The sequence below is a fragment of the Pipistrellus hanaki genome (genome assembly GCF_964339955.1).
Source record: "Pipistrellus hanaki genome assembly, chromosome: 14".
Taxonomy (NCBI): Eukaryota; Metazoa; Chordata; class Mammalia; order Chiroptera; family Vespertilionidae; genus Pipistrellus; species Pipistrellus hanaki.
The window spans coordinates 21,561,556-21,575,366 of NC_140516.1; the positions used below are offsets into that span (position 1 = coordinate 21,561,556).

General features: G+C 33.4%; 1 protein-coding gene across 8 annotated transcripts in view; it reads left to right on the forward strand.

Moving 5' to 3' along the window:
* Positions 1–13,811, forward strand: part of JMJD1C (jumonji domain containing 1C) — a 207,745-nt gene that overhangs the window by 112,611 nt on the left and 81,323 nt on the right. For 6 of the 8 annotated variants that reach the window (XM_084903943.1, XM_084903944.1, XM_084903945.1 and 3 more), the window contains one exon: positions 8,321–8,434. Coding sequence is in view for 3 of the 8 variants with exons in the window: in XM_084903949.1 (XP_084760075.1) it covers positions 8,321–8,434 (114 nt within the window). In the remaining 5 variants the exon portion in view is untranslated. Of the gene's footprint in view, positions 1–3,838; positions 4,486–8,320; positions 8,435–13,811 lie in introns of those variants that run through there. The other 2 variants (XM_084903946.1, XM_084903947.1) reach the window with 2 other exon arrangements.

Genomic DNA, 13,811 nt, shown 5'->3' on the forward strand with positions numbered 1-13,811 from the left:
GCTTTCCTATAAGACCATATCAGTTTGAAATCCTCTTAGCTACCATTGTTCATCTTCCTTTCCTACCCTTACATATAAAAATATATATAGAATGGTAGGCCATTGAAGTTAGAGCTTTTTTATTTTTTGCAATTTTCCCCCTTTATTGATTAAGGTATTACATAGTATGTGTCGTTATCCCCCCATTGCCTCCCCCCTCACACCCATTCATGCCCTCACCCCCCCTGGTGTCTGTCCATTGGTTAGGCTTATATACATGCATACAAGTCCTTTGGTTGATCTCTCCCCCTTCCTTCCCTACCCTCCTCTCCCTCCCCTACCTTCCCTCTGAAGTTTGACAGTCTGATCAATGCTTCTCTGTCTCTGGATCTGTTTTTGTTAATCAGTTAGGTTTTTTATTTTTGTAAAGTCTATATATTTACAGAAATCTACTAGTTTGTTTAGGCTTCTGTATCTCTAAGATGAGGATTTATTTCTTTTATGGCCCATGACAGATGGAACCAAAATATTCATTTATTTTAACTTTCAATTGCACAAAAAGGTTCTTATATTATTGGAAGGAACATATTTTCTTAAGATAGTCATACAATGTTGCCTTCCTTTTAGCCTCTGTTTACTTTCTCACCTCTGTTGATTTATTCAGCTTGTAACCTAGAAACCAGCCAAAAAGGAAGGAAGTCAGAGATGTGTATTTCTGGGCAGTAACTAGAGTAGTTTCCTCTTCCTCTAGCCTCGATTAGCTGTCAGAAAAGACCTTCTGCTCCCCTCCCCCCACCTAAAAAATGGAAAAGAAAAGGAAAGAAAAATTAACAGTAACTCTTCAATATTCTTCCTTAATCCATTAAGGAAGGTACAGATCAACCACAAGGACAACCAATTTAAAGAACTGAAGTGCTGTTGTCCTTAAATTGGTGCTTTTTACTGTCTGAAAGATGGTATCTATCACCCCGAATAAGTTGTAAGGACCGGAGAGAATGAAGAGACTTGATGTGAAAGCTGAGCAACTTAATGCTTGCTACCAAGTAGGTTCTCTACTAGTATATTGTTAGTTCATTCCTTTTGTTTGTGTTAGAAATTTACCAGAGGTCAAACTCAAATTCATATATTTATAAAATATGTCAAGTTCAACTTCAATATTAAAAAGATATTTGTGGCCCTGGCCACTGTGACTCAGTAGGCTGAGCATAGTCCTGTGCTCCTAAAGGTCACTGGTTCAATTCCTGGTCAGGGCACAAGCCCAGGTTCTGGGTTCAATCAATCGCTGTTTTTCTCTCTCTCTCTCTCTCTCTCTCTCTCTCTCTCTCTCTCTCTCTCTCTCTCTCAAAAAAAAAATAAAAAAAAATCTATCTTAAAAAAGGTATTTGTGATTTTCAAATAGTTACACCTCTGTTCACCTTCATTTGCATTAAGAATTGACTGTATAGTGTTGTTTTTGTTTTTTATAAAATATATTTCATTGATTTTCCACAGAGAGGAAGGAAGAGGGAGAGGAATAGAGTCAGAAACATCGATGAGAGAGAAACATCGATTCAGCTGCCTCCTGCACACTCCCCACTGGGGATGAGCCCGCAAACAAGACATATGTCCCCCCAGTCCACAGGTTTATGCTCCATCCACTAGGCCAAACCAGTCAGGCTAGTGTTTCTTTTCTTCTTTTTTTTTTTTTTAATATATTTTTTTGATATTTTACAGAGAAGAAGGGAGAGAGATAGAGAGCTAGAAACGTCGATGAGAGAGAAACATCGACCAGCTGCCTCTTGCACACCCCCTACCGGGGATGTGCCCGCAACCAAGGTACATGCCCTTGACCGGAATCGAACCCGGGACCTTTCAGTCTGCAGACCGACGCTCTACCACTGAGCCAAACCGGTTTCGGCAGGCTAGTGTTTCTTTATAGTAATGAAGTATCTCATTTTATTTCAGCCCTGATGTAGAATGAAATTAAAATAAATGATTTTTCAGTATTGGTATTTATTTTTATTTTATAAAAAGTATTGCATTCTATGTCATTAGAAATATAAATATTATGGCAGTAGTTAGCTAATTGTAGTTCTGTGTGCTATTTGATTCTGTAGGGGCCTGATAATACTTGAGGAACAAAAACAGCTATTTTCAAATTTATATCAAACCTAAATTTATGTGAGATTGTAAGGTGAATCCTGTAAACCAACAAATTCACTCTCTAATATACAATAAATGGTAGAAATGTAGTATGAAATGTATTTAAAATTTAGTAGCTTATAATAACCTGCATAAAATATGTTTTTTTTGTTTTTGTTTGGGGATCATAATAAGGCTGACATATTTATGCAGTTTTTTGGTTTTTGGTAACTTATATGACATTGCAAATTATATTTTCTCCCATATAGTGTTTTATAGTCATGTCTTACGTGAGTTGTTTATTAATGACTTCTTTGGCTGTTGTGTATGATTTAATATTTATTGGACTCATTCTTTGAAAAATACTTCTTTCTTAAGTTTTGTATTTTAGCACCATTGGTGTTCTAAAGCTATATATTAATAACATTCTTAGAATAGCTATTATGCATATTTTGCATTTATAACAAAATGTATGATCAAGATTTTTTATAAGTGTAAGTCCATTATATACTAAATTCAAAATATCTTCAATAGTTAACTTGATGTTTTTCTTTAAAAAGAAACTGACAGGACTGGTGGTTTGAAGTTTTTCTCTTAACATGACTTGATGAACTGGTTGCATATGTGATATTAAAAAAAAATCAATGTGAATTTTTAGATTTCTTGAAATTGAGGTACCTATATAGGCCAAATTTATAATAAAGTACAATTCACATACATCATTAAGAAATCTAAAAATTTCTGGCACTTGCAGGTACTTGAATTATGTTTCATATTTAGCATGTGTATTTACACATAACAGCAAACATCTCAAAATTCAGATTAATCACATTTCTGTGGCTCAGTAGCTATGTAACTAGTGGCTACCACACTAGACAATCTGGTATAATTCCAGTTTAGAAAGAAAGAAATTAAGAGTGCACATTAGAGCCCTAGCTAGTTTGGCTCAGTGGATCGAACTTCAGCCTGCGGTTGGACTGAAGGATCCTAGGTTCCACTCTGACCAAGGGCACATACCCAGCTTGTGAGCTCAATCCCCAGTGGGGGGTGTCCAGGAGGCAGCTGATCAATGATTCTGTCCCATTGATGTTTCTATCTCTGTCTCCCTCTCTGAAATCAATAAAAATAAATTTTAAAAAAGTACATATTAAATAACATCAGAAAATATATTTTATGTTTTCAAATTATAAGGTTTATTTATAACTGTAAATTATATTAAATTGTTTTTATAAAGAATGAAAATGTTCCAGGAATATTTTTAAAAATCTGCCAAAATTAATATTATCAGGTTTTTCTTTTGAGTATAGTGCCTCTGGGATTGTTGGTTATATCATTTGATTTCACTTAGACTATTTTAAACTTTTTTTCTTGAGGTTGTTTATATTAGTATATTTTTAAGGAAAAATGATTATACTAATAAATCTTTTACTTGAAAACACTGAACTTATTTTTGATGATTTAAAGTTATGCTTAATTGTTGTCTACTTGAGAGAGATTTATATAGTATTTGTTTTCTGCACTTTCACACCTTGTTAAATCTGGAAAGCAAAAACTTTGTATTTGCATTTGCTTTATGAAGGAGACAGTAAACTTGAGCTTTCAGTCTAGCCACTAGTCTGTCTTTGTCTGTTGTTAAAATTATGAGCCAGTCTCTATGGCCGCAGCCAAATGAGTAATCACCAGTAATGTGACTCGTGCTGGAAGTGACTCCATCAGCACCTGTGACGGGGATTAGTTACAGTTTACAGAGCACCGCCTCTTCCCTTCTCTGTGTGCCCTCAGCCAAGTAGTCGTTCTCATTTGGGTGTCTGCACTGTTGGAAGCTGCTGCAGTTTGTTTCCACGCAGACAGTACAGTGGGAAAGGCTTTCTCTAGCTGGTGGATGGCTGTTCTCTCTATTTGGAGTATCTTACTGGTTATGTAAGCGACCTCAAGAGAAATTATCCTGACCCAGATCGGAGGATGCAGTAGTGCTTCAGCTGCAGGATTTCTTAGTCCTTAACACCACACCGCCGATGACAAAGAGCGAGTTGTAATCCTCATCACTGCCGGGGTTGAGCCGGAGCAGACAGAAAATCGTCATTTGCTCGTCGGAGATTTGTTGGGTTACAGCCTCTGCTTCGTTTAGTGGTCTTGGCTTTTCCTCCTGTACAATGACGACGCTTCAAGTGATTTCAGAAATGCTTGGTTCGAGAGCCATTTGCCTGTGAGTTTGTGTTGGGTGTTTTTTTGTTTCGTTTTTTTAAAAGACTGAAATAGTATTTAGGCTGGATAAAAAAATACTGCTCAAAAACAAAATGGAAATACCAGCTGTACTTCTTGACCTTTAAAGCCGGGTCGTGGATTTCTGAGATTTAAAGATATTTTAAAATTACCGAGAACAAAGTACGGTTTGTATTTTTCTGCTTCCTTTTTCTTTTGTCTTAATTTACATTTGGTTTTGCTTCTCGGTCTTATGTATTAAGGTCACTTCCTTTTATAGATCTAGCCTTAGTGTTCTTTTAAGAATTTTTAACTATTTCATTTGTTTAGAAAGTAGTTTATTGTGTGGTAAATTCATAACTGTAAAAAGATTATTTTAAAAACGAGTTTGTTTACAGAAAAAAAAATGTTTCCGATTATGTTTTTCAGAATATAATGTTTTAAGTGAGTGGGGGATGTTTTCTGAGGTTTTTTGTGTGTGATGTACTCCCATCCCCACCCCCAACTTGTTTGCTAACAGTATCGTGTTTTTCAATAGACCTGCTTGGGTGGGAATTTGGACTTTGTTCTTTCAAGTCACTCCAGCCGCCCCCCCCCCCCCCCGCCCCCGCTTTTTTTTTTTAACTTCTAAAATGTTGCTTAGATTGTTTTCTGCTTCAGTATATTCTTTAGCTAGATATAGATCAGACTTTTGTAGTTAAAGAGCCCAAGTTTTTTACTTGGAAAAGAAATTAAATGTTAACCGGCGCTTGTTAAAAACTCGGACTGCAGACATAAACTCCATGAATTTCCAGTTAAATGTTAAATGGTGAGCTTTAACATGGGTTGTTTGACCAGCTGAATTATGCTGGAGAAGTATAGCTGATTTATTTTAAAAATGTTTTTTCGAGGAGGGCTCATCTGTTTGCCTCTTCCTCATGTGAATGGAATGTGGTGCAGCATGGAGCCCCAAACAGGATACAGTTGTTCTAAGCATTCTTCCTATAGCGTGGTAGGCCCTACTAGAAATGCAGGCTCTCAACCAAGTTATTTATTTTGGCTGCAGACTATTCTTTAAATTATTGTTAACACTGACAGAGAACCTTAAAAAGACACTCAATTCAATGATAAAATTGAAAAAGTATAAATTTTAAATTAATTTAATTTAGATTTTTGAAGGCTTTTATCAGATGGGATAATAGGTTGGTTTTTTTGTGTTTTTTTTTTTTTGTGTGTGTGTGGTTTTTTTTTGTTTGTTTTTTTTTAAGGGCTATATTCTACTGTGACTTTCATCTGATGGTAACTCATTGCTTCCCCTTAGGCTATGGAAGTTCCTCATAGAATGATAGATCTTGAATTACTTAGTTATGCATGAGTTCTAGTTTCTTTACATTCCAGTGCACCTATACCCATGAAATATTTAGTACAGATTCATAAAAGCTGTAGGATTCATTTTTTTATTTCTAAGTTAATGATGTTTTCTAAATGTTAGATTTGGCCATAAAAATTAATAACATACATCGTTGATTTACCACTTTAAAAATCAGTATGTATTCTATATTGTTTAATTTTCCATAAAGTAGGGACAGTCACACATTTTCAAATATTCTCATTTAGTATCTATTGAAATATTTACTTAAAAATATAAAAATATTTTTCGGTACTTGGTGGGAACATATTTGTAGTTTAAATATGAGTGAACATTTAAATTTTGCAAGTTGTGGCCCTATTTACTATCTAAGATATATAGCATACTTTTGACCTCCATTTGTACATGATTGTAAGTATTCATATATTAGAAATAGAACATTATGAAAGTAGTTTTTTAACATTTGTGGTAGCTAAATGCTAACATAAAATGAGAAATTGTTTTTAATTTTGGTCTAGAAACTAAGCTTTTTACGTAACTCAGTAATTTAAATTATAAGTTGGCTTATTGAAATGTATCCTTAGAACTCTTGATGTACCTTGAAAAACAAGAATTCTGAGAGATTCCCTTCACAAGAATGTTTTTCATATTATAAAATTACTTAGTCGCATAGGAAATGCAAACCACCTGTATCATTTGCTTAAGAAAAAGGCACTCAGAAGAAGTTTGCTTTTTTTTTTTTAATCCTACTTAATTGAATTGTTTCCTTAGTCATTTAGATAATACCTTTTGTAGACCTTTTTGTTAACCTTCATGTGGTGACCTGACTTGGTACTATTTGAAAAGAAATAGAGCATTTGCTAAAGTTCAAAGATTAAAAGTTCTGTAGAAGGTTCCAGTGTTTTCTAGTTGACTAAAAACTAAACAGATAAAATATGAAAGTGTTACGTATTTCATGTTAATTAGTCATATATTGGTAGACATTTTAGAGTCTAAATAAAAGAATACTCTTGGGTTACAAGCTTTAGTCATTTCTTGGGAATAGGACTTAATGAAATGATAATTTTAGGGATTTAGTCTTGGTAAATGAAAGTGTTAGATGGCAACAGTAGTAGCAAGAGATAGCCAAATAATGGGGGAATGTCTGTTTTGAAATGTAATTCTAACCCAAATAAAAATAGTTTTGATATATATGTAGTACATTTCCTTAAAAGGTCAGCCCTAGGACAAGGGAGGAAGAATCTTACTGAGATTATATTTTTTAAACATAAATACTGAACATTTAAGTGGGAATGTTAGAATTTTTATCATGTTTTAAATTAGGAAAGAGAATATTACAAATTCACAGTGTGGCTAATGTAGAAATAAGGCATGCTTTAAATGCTTATTCTCATATTACATATTTGTTAGGCTCCTCAATGAATTGAATTGAAAGCTTTTACTAGTAAAAGGAATTTTATAAGTATAGAAATTAACTCCTTAAGAGCCATTCTGAGCTAAGAATCTTGAAAAGTTTTCCCTCAGAATGTTTATTGTGATTGTCACGATGTTAGAGTTGAGATATAATAAGAGATGGGGGGAAATACTACGGCTTTTGGATCTCCTTGGGAATTTTACTGTCTGTGCCAAAAGTTTTGGTTTATATAGAAACAGTCACACAGTTGCCTTGTAGGCAAGAAAAATTTATCCTTGATAAAAGTAATTTAAAAACTGAGTTGGTTGTTAATACCATTTTCCAAACTTAGATTCTATTATAGTAAAGCCATGGTTTGTAAATTTTAGAATAGTATCATGGATATAAGACACTTGGTTTCTACTCTGCTTCCACTTCAAAAGTGAGTGTTATAGTCATTTTAAAAAATGCATGCATAATACCTTTATTTCCTTCCTCTTCGTTTCCTGCCTTTCTCACTCCCTCCCCCACCTCAAGGTATGAGTGAAATCCTTTATGTAAAAGATGAGTATTTAGTCAAATGAACATGAATTCTTCCCATCCCTCACCCCCTAACCCCAAGGTGCCTTTCACCTTTTAAAGTAGTGGCGATCTAGAAAGACTTGACTGAATTGTGGGTTTTGTGTAATACTTCTTACATCTCTTTTCTTTTCCGGTTCCCCTCCCCCATGTGGCTCTTACTGAAGCAGCTGGATTTTTGTGCTCTGGGTAGGGACAGGGGCGGGGAATGGCTAGAACACAGGGTGGAGTTAAAAGACCAGATGCATCCTGATCATTGAAAATCCTTGTAAGTGAGCTGGGGAAAAATTGTAATTACTCTCTTTTATAAAGAATAATACTCAAAAATTTTTAAATGAGATGGGATAAATATTTTTACCCAGTTTACTTTTTCAGAAGCAATTTTTCCTTTTTTAATCTTAGCAGAAATTTTTATACACATTGTGTTTAATTATATCCCATAAAAAATAAACTGGGGCTTAATATATTAAAATTTTTTCATCATATTTTGTAAATCTGTTTGATTCCTTTTTAATAAATACAAAATCTAATGTATGAATAAAAACATTACCCTAGATTATACTATAAAAACTAATGTTAATTGATATCCTAAAACCATTATAATGGCAGTAATACATTATAATAAATTATAATTCCCTTCATGTTTTTAGGGTAAAACCCAGAAAATAACCATTAGAAAATTTTTTTTCTCTTACCAGATATTCAAACCCCTGTTTGAAAAGCATGTACCCTGTTCAATCACTGCAGTAGAATTCCTTGTAGATAAACAACTGGATTTTTTAACCGAAGATAGTGCCTTTCAGCCCTACCAGGTAAGAAATTTTAGGTTTCTTTTAAAAGTTAACTCTTCATTAAACTTCACTGATATTCAGAAATTCTTTTAATACTCAATTTCAGCTAACATTTAGGTCTGCAAGGAATCCAATTCAGTTTTATTATAGGACAAATTATTAATTTATTCAACTAACCAATATGTACTGAGAATTTATTATGATGCAGGCAGCATTCTGTCACTGGGAATACACAAATGAACAAAATAAAGTACCTGCTGTGTTAAGTAATCATTGTTAGAAAATAACTCATTAGATATTAGTATAAATTATCTTTTTCTCCAGCTCTAAAAAATTGGATGAATTAATGTAATTAAATGAAATTAGTGTTTACTATATGCATACATATCAGTTTAGCATAATAATTCATTTTATTTTTAAATGGGCGTATTCATTTAGATTGTGATTAATTAAAATACGAATACATTTAATTGGGAAAACATTTTCTCGTAGGCTTTTTGATGTAAATCATGTGAAGAAACTCATCAAAAGTCGGATAAGCTACATGTTAAATTTTCTATAACATTCTAACAGTTTTTTATGGTAGAATTTCACAAAAGTTTCTATATATTTGGATTTTAGGTTAATTTAATTGTATATTTTATAGGTTTTTCTTAATATGTTTAAAACAATGTAGCAATAGCATTGAAAGGAAAGATAAGTGAACTAGTTTGACTTTTTTTTACATAGGGCTGAAAGCACTCCTAATTCATTTCAGAATACTGTTTGTTTTTTCAGTAATAAAATGTTAGAGGCATTGTTTCTATGGGAAGAACATGAGCTTGAGTTAATGAGCAGCGATTTGTTGTGTGTGGAGTTATAATGCTTAGGGAATTAGTTATTTGCAGCTTCTATTAGATCTAGTACTAAAATGAGATAGTTACCTTAATCAATATAAACTCCTCATAGGTGTGTGTTGGTCTTTTCACATTACTTCATTAATAAGGCCTCATTTTTGTCCTTGTTACCTTTCGCACTTTGTGTATAGCCAAAAGTTCATAGCAAGTCCCAGTTTAATAGTGGAGGTGTTAGAGCTTTTCCCTTGGGTTTTATTTTGTTTTGTTCTTAATTGTGAATGCCATTTAGCTTACTATACACCTTAACTATATTTGTTTTATTTATTTTAGTGGGAATTAAACTAGGCGAGTCTAGGTAAAAATCTGTGGTTTCTGATTAGCAAGCACTCTGGAAGTTTCAGCTTGGATTGATTTAGAGAAGTGAAATCATTATGTAGAAATTACTTTAAAAAGCTAGACCCTTTGCCAGATGGCCTAATACTCCACAGTATGTGCTTTTAAAAGTTATAATGATTGAAAGAATGTGCTAACATTTCATAGGTTTGTGGGTGTGTTTTGTTTTTTCCTTTCTAAAACTGTTTTAGAGTTTAATAATTCTATTGTTTTATTAAAAATAAAGGCACAAGCCCTGGCTGGTGTTTTTCAGTGGTAAGAGTGTCGGCCTGATCACTGAAAAAGTCTTGAGTTTGATTCCTGGTCAAGGGCACATACCTGGGTTGCAGGTTCAATCCCCAGCACCAGTCTATCTCAGTCTCATCTCCTCCTCCCCCCCACCCCCCATCCCTCTCCCACTCTCTCTCTCTCTCCTCTCTTCCCATCCTTCTCTTTCACTTTCCTTCCCTCCCTCCCCACCTCCCTCCTTCCCACTCTCTCTAAAAATCAATGAGGAAAATACATTCAGGTGAAGATTAACAAAAAATAATAATAAATAAATAAAGGCATAAGAGTAGTATTATTTGTTTTGGTGAAGTATATGATTATCTTTATTAGTAAGCTACTTATATTGCTCTGCTAGTATAGATAAGTCGACCTCTGTCCTACAAGAATGCTATTTCTTCCAGAAGTAAAGTGATTCACTTGACATTTAACCATTTGTGTTTCAGGAATTATGTAACTTTGCAGTTAGAAATTGGAAGGAGTAAGAGCACTTGATTTTAGGATCCAGCATATCTTTAGAATTTATTAGTTTTAGAAGTAATAGATGGTTTACTATTGAGCTTTTTGTTTGTGTTTTAATTTTTATATTTAGTATTTTAATTGGATTAAAAATATATGTACATAGTAGACTTGCTGTAATATTTTGAATGAAAATTTACTGTAGAGACCTATGATGGTTTAGTAGTTCTTAAAAATATTTAAATGAATTTGGAAAATATAGACATATTCTAGGTAAAGGAAACAATTTTAGAGTTAATGTAATTAGAATAGCTTTATCCCAGAATACATTTCTCCAACCAGTTGTCCAAACAATACATTAAATTCCTTGGTGTCTTAAACATGGCAACTGTTACTGGCATAGATTTTGTAAATAGTGTCTTGACATACCTTAATCTTAGGATAACCTGTGTAAGTCAAAATAGTTTGGGGAAAATTGAACAGGTTTTTAAATGGTCTCCTTTTTTTCTTCTTTAAATTTCATGAGGAAGGAAGAGGGGGGGAGAGTTAGAAATATCAGTGATGAGAATCATTGATTGGCTGATGAGGCAATTTCTTCTGAATCTAGGTGTTAATTGTCCTTTATAGACTTAATGTGATGAGGGAAAGTCTTTGGAAATGGCTTTTGTCTATACAGTGATGAGCACATAAAAGTAGTGTATTAAAAATTCCCACAAATGATGTTTTGCTGTGAATCTAATGAAATGTTTTTTGTAGTGGAAATTTCCATCATCTTTCCATTTGAGTTCTTAGCATTTCATTTTATTTTTTTAATATATTTTTATTGATTTCAGAGAGTGAGCGAGGGATAGAAACATCGATGCTGAGAATCACTGCCTTCTGTATGCCCAACACTGTGGATCTAGCCCAAAACCCAAGCTGTGCCCTGACCAGGAATCAAAATGTGATCTCCTGGTTCATAGAGCGGTGATCAACCATTGAGCCATACTGGCCGGGCGAGTTCTCAGCATTTTATTCTGTAATAATATGCTCCCTTTAGTTTCTTTGATAGTTGCATAACTCTATTTTTTTTTTCTGGGTTCCTATTTTTTTAGTATATCACAGTGATAACATATTGTAAGATAATGGAATTAATACAGATATTTTCACTTTTAGGTCACCAGTTTGAGTCCTACACTTACCTCTTTGAATGATCTCAGTGCATTAAATATCAGATGGCATGTATTAAGTTAGTGGATATAGTCAGTTTTTTAAGAGACCTATAGTTGGAAGATTGCAATACAGCCATCATAGATTATAGTTTTTAATATTTTGGAAAGAAAATTAAATAAACAGAAAAGTCAAACCAACATCTTATAGACTGTATAATGGATGTATGTTAATTTAAACAACTAAAGCAGCATACCATGGTATTGTTAATTCTATTTTTTCATTCCTTTTGCACACAAATTTGCTTCTCCCTTTTAGCTTTCCTGATCTTGCTTGGCTGAAGTTAACTTTGAAGTAAAGGGGTAAGGGAAAAAGAGAGGAAGTAGGAGGGAACTCTGCATATTCTCCTGTCCTTTAGCTGCCTGTGAAAGAAAGGGGGAAAAAAACAGAACAATTTATTCTTAAAGGTGCTTTTTATAGGTTTGGGTTTGTTGGGGTTTTTTTTTTTGTCAGTTGAGTTATGATTTCTTTAGTGTTGTTACTTTACTTTGGAGGGTGATTACAAACGTTTAAAAATGTTTCCATTAAAAAGTAAAGTTATGATCAAATGAATATAAAAACTAGTTATATAATGAAGTATGTCATTGCACTTTTAGCATGATTTTGAAATCATCTTGCCTTGGATTTTGGCTTCTGGTCATTAACACCTACAGTTTCATATTGGTTGCTTCAGAGAGGATATAAAAATTAATTTTTACCTGAAAATTGTACACCAATTCATCTGGGTTTTGTCTGCCTTATTGGTCCAGAATTTTCCAGGGATAACAATCCTCTTTGCTTTTATTGGTAATGGAGGAATAATACAAAAAGTACTAATTTAAAACTATTAGAGATTTGAAGCAGAATGTGCCTGTTCAAAATTATGCTTTATGTTTATCTTATTGTATTTTTAAAATTAATTGTTGTTAGACATTTTTCACTGTAATCGGGTAGAATCATCCTAGACCTGAAGGAATGATTCTATTTGAAGTTCTGGGTTATAATAAACTGATCAAAGTTTAGATAAAAGATTATTAATACTATAGTGTCTGTCATCACAGAATATAGACCTTGAACTACCTTATTAAACATTAGATATTATTGTACTGTGAATTGCTGGTGAAAGGAAATAAATGGATGGAGCAAACCTGAGTATTTTCTTACTACCTGGAGTAAATATTACCTAAAAATTTGAACAGAGAAGAGTCTTACATTATTTAGTTAATGGATGTGTCTAGACTTTAACAGATCTGTATATCTATCATTCCGTAGTCCTTCAATGAGAAAGTTCATTTCCCCTTTTGAGTCCATTTTGGTCCACAGTTTTTCCATCATTGATTTGTATAAATTTATTGGCTGTGGTTTCAGAATATCCCTGAGATAGTTGTTGCTCAGTATACCTGGTTTACTAAAAATAACTCAATTGCCCAGGATAAGTTATTAGTAGTTTAAACAGTGGAGTGTAGCAGAGATTTCTTTTTTTTTTTTTTTTTTTTCCCTAAATTTTTGTTATTATCCTATGGAGTTCGAAATTGCTTCACAACCAAGATGAGATGAGATGATTGAGGGTGAAATTTAGCCCTTAGTCAGCTAAGGTAAACAATTATTTGAGCCCTGGATGGTTTGGCTCATTGGACAAAGCATCAGCCTGGGACCTAAGGATCCCAGGTTTGATTCTGGTCAAGCTCATGTACCTCAGTTGCAGGCTCCGCACCTGCAGGAGGCAGCCAATCAATGTGTTTCATCAGTATTTCTGTCTTTGCCTTTCTCTTCCACTCTCAATGGACAAATATCCTCAAGTGAGGATTTTTTTAAAAACCACTTAGCTGGTTGTTACTAGTCAAATGTTATATTTTGAATTAAATTAAATGGTTGCCATAAGACAGCCACTGACAAGTTTAAAAATCTTGTTGGTAGTAACATGTCTTATAAGCACATTTCCCCCTGCAGGTACTAAGATGATACTGCTAATAGTTTACAGAGGAAATAGACAGAATTTCGTGTTAGTATTGTTTGGGTGGGTAGAAAAAAAAACACAAAACTTTTTCTTTACTCTCACTTCAGATATATTACTTTAGTATTTTAAAACTATAACATTCTTACAGAGGAAATGGAAATTTGATCTGGTCCAGGATTTATTAGTGTAATTATATAAATGGTTCTGTCCCAGAATTCCTCTGATTTGTTTCCTTTTCTTTCTGGTATTAAAAATTGCTATATCCCTATTAATTTTACTAAAAGAAAAAAATAAATTAATT